The following is a 15,735-nucleotide window of genomic DNA, read 5'->3' as shown; positions in this document are numbered from 1 at the left end:
TTCTAATAAACATAGCTCCTCTTTTTTTAATCTTTTTACCCAATTGACTTCTACTTGTGATTTCTTTAGGACAGTGGTTTCTGAGTACAAACCCTAGCTCAGTCCCTAAAACTGGACCATACCTAATGTCCTCTATAATTCAGAAACTCTTAGATTCATAACAAGGGTAAGAGTTTCCCTTATTTTGCCTTTGTGATTACTACTAAGCCACATCTTATATATTGCCAAAATAACATCAAAGGGCAAACTAGTTTTGGGATCCAGGCCAACTGGTAATATTCCTTTGAAAACATTATATCATCTTTTTTTTTTTATAATAACTATCCCACTTAAAGAATATTATTTAAGAAAAAATAAATATCACCTTGCTGCACTGTGGTCTGAATTCCTGTCTTAGAAATATTATAGTTGAATGTATTTCCAGAAGCTGCAAATAATGGAAAATCATGAAAACTCGAATCAGGGTCCCTGTCCTTAAATGTGTTTCAGTTTGCATTTTGATAGCAGTTTAGAAATATTATCGCTTGTTTTGTCACAGACATAATTCACATCTTTCTTCAGGCACTGTAAACAAGAGAAATGGTTTAATGGCCCCATAAAGGCACTCTGCTGATATCTGAGATTAGGCCCTTTAGTAATGGATGTTGGTGCGTGTATGTGTGAGTGGTATGTGTGCACAGTGGGGGCGGGGAGGGCCTGGAAGAGGTAAATGTACTGGAAAAGATTCTTTGAGAGGCTCAGATGCAGCAGAAGTGCCTTCTGTTTTTCTGTGTGTCTTGGAAGATGGATTTACGGAACATGTGACTCTATTGTCTTTATTTGTATACAGGCCTTCCCCTTTGCTTCTGGAATCTAACTGAGTACTAATTGAGGTCATTGCCATCCATTTATCACCTGAAATTGAAATGATATTAACTTAAAGTGAATGCTTTTCATCTAGTGAGTGTATTCCCAACTACATGTATTTGTGTAAAAGGCTGCATGCATTTTTCATGCCGTGCTTGTATCTGGTCTTAAATAATCTATGTATACCATTTATTTTTTTCCACTTTTACAGAGTTGTTGTTGTTTTTTAATTTGCTGCTATGGCCAAGTGAAAGTTTTGTTTTGTTTTGTTTTGTTTTATTTTTTTTTACAAGCACTTTAGTGTCCACAAAATGATTTGTTTTGACTTTCTCAGTTATATTTTGTAGACAAGTGTAAAAAATTATATGTTATACATAACCATGGTTTATATAAATGCCTTAAAAGTCCTCAAAGAACATAAATTTGTATTGTTTTAGAGGCTAAGTATCATGTCATTTTTCATCATCTTGTTTGTGTATACCCCTATAAATTTGCTACATAAGGCTGCACACTTGGTTTTGAAAGTCAATGTAAACAAAGAGTTAATAAAGCAAAATCAATTGGTCTTTATTAGCTAATTTACCTAAACCTTATCAGTAGCAGGTATCATTCCCCTCTTTCATTATAGACCATAATCTCACATAATCTAGATAACAGGTGGCAGCAAACTTTTTTTTCTGTAAAGAATCAGACAGTAAATATTTTTTTAAAAAGATGTATTTATTTATTAGAGTGTGTGTGTGTGTGTGTGTGTGTGCAAGCGGTGGAGGGGCAGAAGGAGAGGCAGAATCCTCAAGCAGACTCTCTGCTGATTCAGGAGCCTGACATGGGCCTTGATCCCAGGACCCTGGGATCCTGACCTGACCGAAATCAAAAGTCGGATGCTCAACCGACTGAGCCACCCAGGTGCCCCCAGGCAGTAAATATTTTAGGCTTTGCAGGTTGTGGGGTTTCTGTCAAATCCTCCATTGTAAGTCAGAGTAGCCCTAGACTCTATCTCAGTGAAAGGGTGGGACAGTGGTCCAATAAAACCTCATTTACCACAACGGGTGGGAAGCCAGATTTGATCCATGTGCTGTAATTTGCCAACCCCTATTCAGGAACATAAAGTCGACTATTCTAAAGCAGAATTTTTGAGCAGATCAGAAATCTCAACATCAAACTCCAGGAGACTCTCAGAAAGGCTCTGTATTCCTAAGTCATTTTTGTTTAAGAACTACAGATTTGAAAATGTTTTTTAAAGGCTACAGATTTGATTCAAAGACATAGTTCTTTTTAGTGAAGAAGTAATTAAAAATGTGATGGGTTTCTCTTCCCAGAGTAATTGTTTTGTACTCATAGAAATTGCTCCTCTGTTTCACTCTTACGATAAGGATTTCGAGGAAAGCAGAGTGAAAGGTCAGAGTCAAGGCAACTTATCACTGTAATTATATCCACTGTCCACATATAGAAGGGGACCCATCACTTGTGACATTTTGGTTATCAGACTCTAGGGGAAGCTTTAGATTCTGGATGGCAACATTTTTCCTTAGTGGAATATGAGTGGTGTGAATTTTTAAATGCTTTCGATCACAGTAATAAATTGAAAGAGAGCAGAATGCCTAGAAGTAGGAATGAATACTCTGAGAAGTGTTTTGGATACAAGTGGCACGAATATATTATTAATGTCATATATGTATAAACATGCATTCCACACACATGAATTAATCAAACTTAAAGGAGAGTGGCTAGTATCTTTATGAGAGAAAACACTTTAAAAAACTAAATAAAGCTCTAATTGGACTTTTTTGAGTTCTTGAAGGTAAGACTGTGTCTTACTGTTCATCCTTACTCTATACCTTTATATTCTGTCTCCTCTCAGCACCTAGCATAGTATCTGGGCCATAGTAAATGAATTAATGAAAGACTGAACGGATAAATATCTGATAGGAGGTTCTAGTGGTGCTTCTACATGAAGGAAATAATAATTGTGCTTATTCAAAATAAATTTGAATGATGCGCTCAAGAATTCAAGAGTTGTCACCAGAAGTCTAGGGCTCTTTATTCTTAACCTGTTGTAAGTTAGTGCTAGGTCTTGGGATAGATATTAAGCTTACCTTTTTTTTTTTTTTAAGATTTTATTTATTTATTTGACAGAGAGAGACATCAACAGAGGGAACACAAGCAGGGGAGTGGGAGAGGGAGAAGCAGGCTTCCCGCAGAGCAGGGAGCCCAATGTGGGGCTCGATCCCAGGACCCTGGGATCATGACCTGAGCCGAAGGCAGACGCTTAACAACTGAGCCACCCAGGCGCCCCTAAGCTTACCTTTTTTATGCCTTTAGAAAAAAATTTGCAGAAGTGGAAGATATAATAAAGGTCCTTTTGTCTTGACTGATGCGAATTAATGCAGTAGGTAAAGATTCTTTGAAAACTTTGTAATACTTTGTGAACTTGAGGGTTTTTTAAAAAGCATTATAGCTAATGTTTTCTATTGGGATTCTAAATTCAACCACAGTTCAGTAAGTCACACCTATAGTTAAACATCTTATCTTTCTTAAATGTATCAGAAGACGACATCCTCTTCATTCGAGAAATATAAACAGAAACTCAGTGTATAGATTAAATTGTTTATTCTCCGGACTAACATGAACCAGCCTGTTAAAACAAACATGGTCTGTTTTCAATTTAATGGCACAAAAATGTTGCAATGTCATGATTGTTTAGGAGATTATTCTCCTATGAGTGAATTTTTAAAGTCATTATCTTCATCCTTACTTTAAGGTGTTCAAATGTAGTTTGAACCAAAGACATGGTTATATATCAGCATTGTTGCACTATGGAAAGGTGGAGGGCATTTCTCCGCTCCAGTAGAATGAGGACAAGATTTTTGCCTCTGTTCTAGAATGTAGGCAGAAAAAAAAAAAAAAAAAAAAAAAAAAGGAAGCAAGATGATGCCTCAAAGTTCATAGTTCTAAAATGAAAACAATTATAAATTTAACCAGTACTTTATGATGAATACCATAACCCCAAGTAAATTTTTAAATTAAGAAGTGGTTAAGTTTATTTTGGAAGTGCACTTTTAAAAGTCCTGGTATTTTGGAGCTCTTAAATTTAACCATTAGAAGAACTCAGTCATCATTAGTCAGCCTTAAGATGTGGTTTTAAAGGTCAAGCCTCCATCAAAGAAAAAATGTAAGATGCAGCTCTTGCGTGTTCTTTCTGCTTCTCCTCCTAAAGATCTGGTTGTCCGGAGGAGCTGGAGGTCATAGAAGTTTGCATGGAAACGCATCTGAGGAATGCCTGAGGAAGACTGTAGATTTCATAGATACATTTTCTGAAACTGTGGGAAGAAGTCAGGGATAAAGATACAAAGTAATATTATTTGAACTATTGCTTCTTTGTAAATGAAGACGTTAACTCACTCGATTTGACACACTGGAAGAAGGAAAGATTCACTTTAATTAAAACTACCAACAGCTCAGACGCATGTCATTCCCTGTTTCAGACCCAGCGAGGACGGTACAGTAAGCGAAATGAAATGTACCTAGCAGCCTCGGCAGCAGGCTGGAGCCGTGTTCAGGGAAAGTAATTTAATTAGTGTTGATCATGACTCCAGATGATGGTGATTTGATAAGGAATAATTTAGTACTTAACAGCCTTTTACATGCACCAACTCCATGTGGGAAGGTAAAGCAAATTGCACAAAATGAATGTGCTGCTTTCACTCCTGCCTGTGCCAGTCAGCTGGAAAACTGCCTGTTAGCAGAACGCTCAGACTCTCAGCCCGGTGAAGAAATACCCAGCGCGTTCTCGGCTCAGCCCGCTCTGGTGGGAGTCTCTGTACTATCCTTATTTAAGAATAAATAGGAGAAGTCACTTTTGTGATCCAGGATCTCTAGGAAGCAGGGAAGTGAAAATGGGGAAAATAAAGCCGCCTGTGGTTCTTGTGTGAAACGTTAGAGATCTTCAGGTTAGCTTCTTTTTTTTCCCCCACAGCAATTAAAAATTCCAAGCCAACTCAAATTTATTGGATTACTTATTTGTCTTACAATTAGAAAAAAAAAATCACAGTTCCGAGGGCCCGTAATGATTAAGAGGCCCACACACGTTGCACGTGTTAGAGACACATTGATGTTGTGGAGTTACGTTAGGAGTGGGGGAGCACGAAACCTCTGGATTTGGAGAACCTGGGAAATCCTCAAGTGCGGGCATCTACTGAATAGAAAGACATTGTTAGATTTTTTTTTTTTTTAAGATTTTATTTATTTGACAGAGAGAGACAGCGAGAGCAGGAACACAAGCAGGGGGAGTGGGAGAGGGAGAAGCAGGCTTCCCACCAAGCAGGGAGCCCAATGTGGGGCTCGAACCCAGGACCCTGGGACCATGACCTGAGCCGAAGGCAGATGCCCAACGACTGAGCCACCCAGGCGCCCTTTTTTTTTTTTTTTTAAGTCTTTGCAAATACTGCATCTATTCCGGTGCAGCACACACTGGATCCAGATATGGATAAGCATCACAGTGGATTTGAAGTTAGCCCAGTTATGAGAATCACCTAGAAATTTTTGTAAGATACAGAATCCTGATCTATAGCCTAGCCTTAGTGAATTGTCATTTCTGGAAGTGGTGTATTAGTTTGCTTAGGGCTGCCATAACAAAGTATCACAAACAGAGTGGCTTAAAAAACAGATAATTTACTCTCACCGTTCTGGAGGCTTGAGGTATAAGATGAGGGTGTTGGTAGGGTGGTTCTGAGCGCTCGGAGAGAAAATCTAGTCCACGCATTTCTCCTGGCTTCTGATGGTTTGCTGGCAGTCTTTGGCATTCCTTGGCTTGTAGAAGCATAGCATCATCACTGCCTTCATCTTCATGTGGCATTGTCCTCTGTGAGGGTCTCTATATCCTAATGCCTTTTTATAAGGACATGAGTCATATTGGATTATTGACTCATCTTAACTAATCTTCTCAAGAAGGTTACATACTGAGGTATATTGGGGTTAGGATTTCACCATGAATTTTGGAGGGGTCATAATTCAACCTATAACATCTGAGGTCTGGGAATCCCTGTTTTTTTGTTTGTTTGTTTGTTTGTTTTTCAAAAGTACCTGGTTAAATTTGATGGTGGGTCAGATTTGAACATCTTAAGTTTAGGGATCAACTTGCCTCTAGTAGCATTGTGGGAATCCTTGCATCTCTTCATCTGAAGTCAAGTTAGGGAGCTCATGGAGCCAGTCTGAAAGCAGTAGTGCTCCAGACAGTGTCTCCATTAGGATGGATCGTGCTTTTTCTTTTAAGTTAATGTCAGTAGACACTTTGATAGGAGGCTACTGTTAGGCTAACAACCATCCGTGATGGCACCCCAGACTTGTCACTCCTCCCCTGACTCATCTGGAATCATTTATCCTATGAAATTAAAAATAAAACACACTTCCAAGGACCCGTTCTCAGATGTCTCTGTTGGAACAGGAGGCCAGACATATTCAAATATTTTAAGTTGTGTAGCATTGCTTGATGCCCCTCATATTTTTAGCCTTTTAGTTGAGATATGCATTTATGATAATGTAAAATTTTAACTGCACAGTTTGGTGAATTTTACGTATGTATACATTCATAGAAGTGCCACTCAGAGCAAGGTATAAAATATTCCCAGTACTGTAGCAGGTTGCTAGTGCCCTTTCTCAGGAATTAACACTCCCATTTACCAGCGGAAGGGAATTCTTTCTCTCATTCAGTTTGGTCTGTTCTTGAAATTCAAATGCTACATACTCTTTTGTGCTTGACTTCTTTTACTCAACTTCACATCTATATTTCTTTGTGTGTCAGTAATTTGTTCTTTGTTACTCCTGCATAGTATTTCATTGTGTGAATATGCCATGAATTATTATTTTTTTTAAGATTTTATTTATTTGCGAGAGAGAGAATGAGAGACAGCATGAGAGGGAGGAGGGTCAGAGGGAAAAGCACACTCCCTGCTGAGCAGGGAGCCCGATGTGGGACTCGATCCTGGGACTCCAGGATCATGACCTGAGCCGAAGGCAGTCGCTTAACCAACTGAGCCACCCAGGTGCCCTATGCCATGAATTATTTACCCATTTTCCTGCTAATGAACATTTGAGTTTTTCCAGTTTTTGCTATGTTGAATAAAGCTGCTATGAATATTCTTAGACATGTCTTTTGGTGAACATATGCAGTCCCTTCTCTTGGATATATACCTAAGATGGAAATTCCTGGATCATGGGGTACATTTATGTTGCTGCCTTAGTGGATACTGCCAGAAAGTTTGCCAGGGTGTTGATATCAAATTTATACTCCCAGCAGCATATATAAAAGTTCCTGTTGACTCTAGGTCTTCTTCAAAACTTGGTAATGTCGATCTTTTGCAGCTTAGCCATCCTAGTGTGTGTATAATGATTATCTTATGTGGTTTTATTTGCATTTTCCTGATCAGTAAAGATGTTGACCACCTTTTTACATAGGCTTTTTGTTGTTCATTTGTTTGTTTTACCATTTGGATGTCTATGTCTTCTGTTATGAAGTGCCTGTTCAAGGCTTTTGCCCACTTTTTAAATTGGGTCATTTGTTTTGTCTTATTAATTTGTAGCAGTTCTCACTATGCTGAATATGAGCTTTTTGTCAGAGCTTTCTATACAAAAAAAAAAAAGGTCTGTGGCTTACATTGTAGTCTTTTAATAGTGTTTTTGATGAAGAGAAATTCTGAATTTCAGTGAAGCGTAATTTATAGGTTATTCTATTTTATGGTTAGTGCTTTTAGTGTCCTGTTTGTTAACCCTATTCTCCCTCATGGTCCCAAAGACTTTTAAAATATACTATTATTGGATATAGTAGTCTCTGATAAATCTGGTATTTTGATAAATATGATAAACTTTGCATCATACTGTGTTTTTATTAGTTCCTGAGGTCTCACCTACTTTTATTCATATGACTTAGATCCGATTTCTCAGGTATAATAATTTGGTGCTACTATGAATGACAAATTGAGTTTCCGATGTGTTGCTACTGTTTTTTCTTAGGAAAGTGTAAAACCCAATATGTAATCCAAAGTGCTGAACTTAGGCATACACATTATACTGTATATGTTCAAAGAAGTACTAAGTAGTTGAAAACTCTTTGTTAAGAAAGCAACACATGGGGCGCCTGGGTGGCTCAGTCGTTAAGCGTCTGCCTTCGGCTCAGGTCATGATCCCGGGGTCCTGGGATCGAGTCCCACATCGGGCTTCCCGGTCTGCGGGAAGCTTGCTTCTCCCTCTCCCACTCCCCCTGCTTGTGTTCCTGCTCTCGCTGTGTCTCTCTCTGTTAAATGAATAAAATCTTAAAAAAAAAAAAAAGAAAGCAACACATGTATGGTCAGTGATTTCATCATACAATATTTGTTATTCTAAGATGCAGCACACACACACATGCATACACAGGCAGAGAATTTTCTTACACTACTTTAAATCCTTTGTGGATTTTTTCACATTTTAAAAAGTTTTTATTGTGCAATTTGGGACTTAGTTAAAAAGAAAGAGAATAATGTAATGAACTCCCACCTACCCATCAATCAGCTTTTAACATTTACCAATATTTTTCTAATTTGATTTCTCTCTCATACATCATTTTTCCTAGACTATTTTAAAGAAAATCCCAGACATCTTATTATTTTATGTAAATACTTTATGAATCTCTAACTTTAAATCTTTTCTGTGTGTGTAATTGCCATTCCATATTCACATCCAACAAAATGAACAATAATTTCTTCAATATCTAATATCTAGTTCATATTTAGATGTCTTATTTGTCACCAAGTTGCCTTTTTATAGCTGTTGTTTTTTCAAATTAGAATCCTAACAAGTCCTCATGTTCTTAAATCTCTTCTGTCTCAGTGGTTAATAAATTATAACTTTCTGACTTGGTAAAGTTAAAGAGCATGAGTACCCTTGACATATGAAAACACATGTAATTTCTCCTTTGTTTCTGTTCCTCTACTCTCTACTTTAAGTAGGTATGTTAAACTCACAGTATATCAAGAAAATATTTTGAAATAGACCACCCAGTGGAATTAGTTTATCACTATCAAGTTCTTCTTAGACAACTAATTTAGGTGAAATTTGTTTATTTCTTTGGTAAATGTATATTCTGCAGTGTTTCAGATGGCTCTTGAGTACCATAGAACATTTCTGTCAAAATTATATGCATATCCAAACAAATAGCATATATTTGCCTATAGCTTGGTAGCTCTTGAAATCAAATTACTATGTTAAATTATATATGACGTTCGAACTAGTACAAGTTTATAATGCTGTCATGTCACAATCAAGATTGAATGGCATCATAAATCATGAAGTTTCTCTTGTCATATCTTCCTTTATAGAGAACAGTATTTTGTGTTTTAATTCCAGTTCTTATAGGAGTTAGAATAAATCTCCAGAATGTGTGTTCTTCTTGTGTTTATCCCTTGATTAGTCATATTTGTGCATATCGTACATGAAAATAAAATCCATTCTCATGTGTACTTCCCTTTTTCTTTTTACTAATTTTCCATTTATACTAAAACTTCTAATAAGATCTCTAATAGGAAAAAGAATAAAAACATACATAGCGTTATTTATTTATTGGTTTTAAAGCTGATTCTTCCCAAACATACATATTTCCTCTAGCCTTCATATTTTATATGATGTTTGTATTATATTAAGCATTAATGAATATAAGTATAACCATTAAGTTGCATGAAAAAGGATAAAACATCATTTGATATAGAAAAATTGTCATTTGACAAATAATTTTCACATATTTCTCACATTTTATCTCATAACACTGGTAAGTAGATAGGCAGGTACTTTTACCTTTATTTTATAGATGAGCATTGGCCTCAAAGATTTTCAGTTTTTTGCCCAAATGATCATCAGTTACAACTGGACCTGCATTTGGATTTTCTTTCTTATAGTCCGGTTGTCATTCCATGAAACCATTACTCTTCATGGGCTTGAGATATTTTCCTTTCAGTAATGCTGAAAATTGTGTTCCAGTCCTCACTTAATTCTTGGATAATCAGTTGAGGCTTTTCGTCTTTAATCACTGGAAATTTTTTGGAAATGTTTTCAAAACTTTCTGAAAATTGAGCTTCTAGTATTATTAATAGCAGCTGAGCAAATTATAAGCAATTCACTTTAAGTAATGGGAGTTCAAGCATGCATTTGTTAAGCAGTGAAAGCAGAAAATACAAGGATTCTCTAGAATCTTTTCTTCCATGAAATTCATTAAATGTGATTTTTCTTTGTCAGTATGAAATGTTAGTGGCATTTTAACCAAGAGAAGTTGAACCGACTTAATTCCTAACAACATTTCATTTGTGTGGATATTTTGTTTGTTTGTTTTCTAGTGGCTTTTCATGGCCTACCACTGAAAATCAAGAAGGAACCCCACAGTCCATGTTCAGAACTCGGCTCTGCCTGCAGTCAGGAGCAGCCCTTTAAATTCAGCTATGGAGAGAAGTGCCTGTATAATGTCAGGTAAAGCCATCAGGTGTATAGCGAGGGTGGTGGTTCTTACTAAAACAAAAAATCCGGAACAATATCAATTCTCAAGTTCTATTTTATCTGAGTTACATCTTCAGCACACAACAGGCTAATTAGCTAATGTGTTTAGCCGAACTCTGAAGAACCATACACCATCCGATCAAACACTTTTAGAATCATTTTAAAGCATTAATTTTCATCCAAATCGTTAGTTGCTTTTCTACTGTAGTGATGCATCCTGTGTTTGAAAAGAGGGTCTTACTTGGCATGAACAGCTATTGAAGGTTCTCATTAGAATGGATGCATTATGCACTTTAGATAGAGTCTGTAGAAAAAAATGAAACATTTGGCAGGTCTGAGCAGTACATTAGTTATCTGACAGGCTTTGCGGATGATCTATAAGATGCGTTCATGGAGAATTGCAATAAAGTTAGAATTTTATAAGGCTTAGTACAGGCTATTATCTATTAAAAAGCCAGTTGTTCCTTTTGATGATAATAAAGGGTGGAGCAGTAAAATTACTTTGTTCATTCGTTAGAAGATTTGATAACATATATGTTCATTAAAAACCCTTCACAGTAAATTGCATTCTGTTACTTTTCATATTGGCCTCTAATTGCATGAGGAGAAGTTGGCTCTGTATATTGAGTATCATTATTCTCAATTACAGTAGAAACTTAGTCCTTAAAAGGAGCTCATTTGGAAACTTATAAAAACGATTACAAATATTTGCAGTTTTAGAAGTTAACATAGATTCAAGTTCATATACATTATGATCCAAAAGAGTGTTCTGTATTCTATTTACAGCATGTAATGTTATGTCCAAGATATCTAAGATTTAAGAAACTTAGATTTGTGCAATCTCATGGCAGCTGACCAGTGTTGTGATATTTTATTGCTATTTGTTCTTGCAAGCTTGTCTTTTATATCTGCTTTTCTATGAGGATCACCAGAGCCTGAAATTATGAGCCAGCTCACTTGAAACTGCAAAGCTTTTATTTAAAAAGCTCTCTTGTAGAAGCCATTAAAGCACACTGAGTTCAGTTAAAATCATAATGATCAATCTGAGTTTTATTTATAGTGTTTTTAAATTTTGCATTTTCTCTTTAAGAGTACTGAATATTCACAGAATAATTATTTAACATACTGAAAAATTTCAAGTTAATGAACCAGATAGATAAATAATTGTCATTGCATCTCAGCATTGATCAGAAGTGTGACTATGAAATTGCTCCTGCTTTGTATGACCTATCTGACATTCATAAATTAATAGTAGACAAATCACCTGAATATTTTGAGGTCCTTCTTGGGGACGAATAATTTCCACAGTCTAGTACTTACATTTCTATATGAACAATATAACTCAATACAGTATTTCATGGAGAAAAAAAAAAAAGTAGTGTCCTAGGGCAGAAGATAGATTATTTTTTTCTTTTTACATGGGAATAAGACAGGCAAACTATTTTGTAGAAGAAGGGGTTTCTCATTCAAAAATATTGGTAAAGGAAAGAGGTAGAACCAAACATAATATGAGTTCTGTTGACTTTGCTTTAAAGCCAACAGTTGACTTCTCTACACTTCTGTGAAGTATTTTTGCGCTTGGATGTAATTCTGTGGTATAGATGTAGCAACTGAATAAATTATTTCAGAAGTTAATCCAAAAAGAATGTTTCTTTTTTAAAAAGGAAAAACTATGTATTGATAATCACTTTTTATTTTAAAAGATGTATTATTTTAACCTAGAAATACCTTTCTTATTCAGAAATTTAAGTAAAATTTATTCTTAGTAAAATATTTTTTAGATGATAAAAATTAGTTAAATCATATTCCCAAGAGGAAATGCAACAAAGGAAAGCAACTTAAATCCGTAGTGTATATAAAAACAAGCTTACTCATTTTATTCCTTGGTAATTCTGTTTAAAAGTTAGACTATGACAATAGGATTTTCTTTTTAAGAACCTCATTTTGAACCTATTATTTTTTTTTAAAGATTTTATTTATTTGACAGAGAGAGACACAGTGAGAGAGGGAACACAAGCAGGAGGAGTGGGAGAGGGAGAAGCAGACTCCCCGCTGAGCAGGGAGCCCGATGCGGGGCTGGATCCCAGGCATGACCTGAGCTGAAGGCAGACGCTTAACGACTGAGCCACCCAGGCGCCCTTGTACCTATTCTTATACTCCAAGAAAGTTTAACTATGTCAGAGACATTTTAATTTGCCTCATTACTCTTTATTATCCCATGTGAGGAAGTTAATGCCAGGCATCATTTATTTTATATTAAAAAATGAAAATAAGGCGAAAGGATTGCCTTCTTAAAATTTTTATCATAAATAAAGGCAAGCCAGGAAGGGTCTCCATCTTATGAAATTGAGGTTAGTGTCTTGTTCTAAAATCTTACATAATATGGAACAATGATAGTATCAGAAATATTTAATGATTCAGAAAAGATCTATCCAACTTGCTCAAGGAAAATAGATACATCAATAATTATTTCCATAGTTCCAGTGCTCTCTTCTCATAGACAGTGATTTTTCCGTATACTAAGTTGTTTGTGTAGGTATTAAAACACGTGTTTTATATTTATGCTAATACCGAGTTATGTATTAATTATCCTATTTTCTGTGTAAGTGGTGGGTGATTCTGCAGATTACATGTTTTAGGATTATAAAAAACCAATACTTATAAAATTCTCACTTCCTTATGACTTGAGCCTAGAATATTTTTTGCTTTTCTTGGGTTGGAAGAAAAATTGTTTAATCGTTCCAAAGAAACAGATGTTCTCTTCTCTTTTGTTCCTTGGGTAGTGCCTATGATCAGAAGCCACAAGTGGGAATGAGGCCCTCCAACCCCCCAACACCGTCCAGCACCCCAGTATCCCCACTACATCATGCATCTCCAAACTCCACTCACACTCCGAAGCCTGACCGCACCTTCCCAGCTCACCTCCCTCCTTCGCAGCCCATACAAGACAGCAGCTACCCCATGGACCACAGGTAAACTGCAAGTACTATATATTTTTTAATGTTTTTAGCATCTTGGAAGAAATTTCCATTACTAATTCCTAAGACCTATGGTAGATTTAAGGTGAGCGTATTAATTTTGCACATCTTTGCAAAATATTTTTAGAAAGAGCTTGCCCTATCTATACTTATAAATAATTTGTGGAGAAGGTCATTTATAAACATTCCTTTTATAAACATTTAAATTGGTTGCTAAAGTGGAAAATTAATCTATATACCGACATTTGAACATTTCCCTTTCGCTTTGCCTGAATTAAATTGCCTCACTTAAACTTTAAATCAGATCATCCCATTTTTATGAGCATATGTGTGTACTTGTTCTATAAAGTTAGGAGACTAATTTTAGTAGGTGGCTTATGGAATTAGGTTCTTTACCTTAGATTGAATGGTTTAGCTGTACATAGTTTTGCAGAATAGAACTTATTTGATTAAAACCATTTTCCATCCTTCCCAAGTGATGAATATTTAATGGCAGTAGATGCATGACCCTGGACACTGAGAATATAAAGTTAAGAGTTTGAGACTGAATTATTATTCCTTAGAAAGAAGGAAGGCAAGAGCCAGAACATGGAGCTAGGGAGTATGCTGTGGTGGATAATTCTGGACTCCTAGAGATGAATTCATATCTAAATAAAATATTGGAGTACCTTTAGCACTTTTAATAATACAGCTTAAAACAGAGGTTGATTGTATTCAGCATCCTTCCTTTCCTTTCTGCCTTGTAATTATATGGAGCCAATGGTGTGCTGGGAAGGGTTTAACAGCGGGATTGATGGGAGAAAAGCCCAAAGACGTCATCTGTGGCATCTGATACGTCTGTGATGTAAATATTCCGACTCGGAGCTATCATTCTGACAGCTCCAGAGGTGGAGTCAGAAAGAGATGTGTAGTAGCAACACAGCTTTATTTAGTATTTCTACCATACAGATAAAATGGACGTAAGCTCTGGAACATAATCAGTAGTAACACGTAGTAAAATAATTTGCAAGGGATGAGTTTTGAGTACCTATCGCCTTTGTTTTTAATATAATATTTAGAAAGTTATAAATTGACGTCATTTAATTCTTAATAATCCTGTGTTTAACAATTGGCTCGCCGTATTTCTGAAAATATAACAATAAGCCAGTGCAAACTGGCTCTGACACACCATTATAAAAATAACTCAGCCGAAGGAATCCTCTGGATCAGCAGAGGAAACCAGAAGATGTGTCACTGGCAACTTTCTGAAAATACGGGAGGACTCAGATCTGCTTTTTATAGGTTACTTAATGTGACTCAATCTCAAATTCAGCTAACTCTCTTTTGGTATGATGGGTAAGATTAAAGCAGTCTTTACAATGTGCAATTAAGCTGTATCTTTGCCACCTTTGTTTCCATCACTGAGTCCTTTTGTGCTTTGGTTATGAAATGCCTCCTATGATCTTTCCCTTCTCACTCCGTAGACTGGAGACCTTGTCAGAGCATGACGGTATGTGCATCTGTGTAAACAGTTTTGTAAATACCGATGAAAGAAATCTTATTGCAGGGTGGGCCATTAAACAGATGCACATTGTGCAGGACTGAAAGGGAGGAAGAGTACAAACAAGAAAAGCAAGTCCTCCTTTGTCCACTTGCGGTGACTTCCCCAAGTCCCCCTTTCGTGAGGCTCTCCCACTCGCAAGCTTGTGTCGTCGCCATTTGTGTGGAGCAGTTCGGGAAGGTGACTGCTGAACAAGCAGAATGCCTGGGTTTTGGTGACCTAACGTGAGAGGCTTTAGCCAAATCCATTTTAGTTTCTCTACTTGAAGTCAAATATTTGAGACTGAGAACAGCCGGCCCGGAACTAGAAGAGGGAAGCTCGGGGTCTTTTCCCACTGCCCCCCACTGAGTTGTGAGGACAGTACCAGCTGGCCAATCCCAGGAAAATCTCGGAAGCCGTATGTTTCTGAGGAGGATTTCTTGGAGGGTTCTAGCCAACCAATGACAGTCCCTCCCTTATAAATGGCAAAATTTGCTCCGGGAACAGATCCTTTCTCCAAATAGCCCCCTCCATCCTGGGCACCCCACCTCACTCTGGGAATGCTTTATGGCCAACTGGGCTGCACCCTGCTTCCTTTCCTCAGGCTCATTCTGTTCCTTGGGCCAGCCCTTTGGCACTTGTCCCTGAACCCACTGTGCAGGAGCCCTGTCTCTCTTTCTCAGTGTTTCCCACCACTTATACACTGTTTTTCTGTATCCAAGAAGCATCAGCGTGCTCTCCTTACGTATTAACTCTCTTCCAGAAGCCACTTGAGTCACTTTACCTTTATCATTGCCCAGGGCCTCCTAAGAATGGCACGAGACACTTGTAGCTTCCTGTGAAGGCTGCATGTTGAATAGATATGTGGTCCTCAGGAGG

The 15,735-nt window shown here is 37.0% G+C and overlaps 1 protein-coding gene across 3 annotated transcripts in view; it reads left to right on the top strand.

The window, feature by feature from the left end:
* Window positions 1-15,735, top strand: part of ETV1 (ETS variant transcription factor 1) — a 96,129-nt gene that overhangs the window by 39,926 nt on the left and 40,468 nt on the right. For all 3 annotated transcript variants that reach the window (XM_035020660.1, XM_035020658.1, XM_035020659.1), the window contains 2 exons: window positions 10,203-10,332; window positions 13,143-13,331. In XM_035020660.1, coding sequence (XP_034876551.1) covers window positions 10,203-10,332; window positions 13,143-13,331 — 319 coding nt within the window. The remainder of the gene's footprint in view (window positions 1-10,202; window positions 10,333-13,142; window positions 13,332-15,735) is intronic.

This window comes from Mirounga leonina, unplaced genomic scaffold, assembly GCF_011800145.1.
Source record: "Mirounga leonina isolate KUSES-001 unplaced genomic scaffold, KU_Mleo_1.0 Mir_174, whole genome shotgun sequence".
Classification (NCBI taxonomy): Eukaryota; Metazoa; Chordata; class Mammalia; order Carnivora; family Phocidae; genus Mirounga; species Mirounga leonina.
Note: the sequence above shows the minus strand (reverse complement) of the source record. Positions and strands in the feature narration are given on the sequence as shown.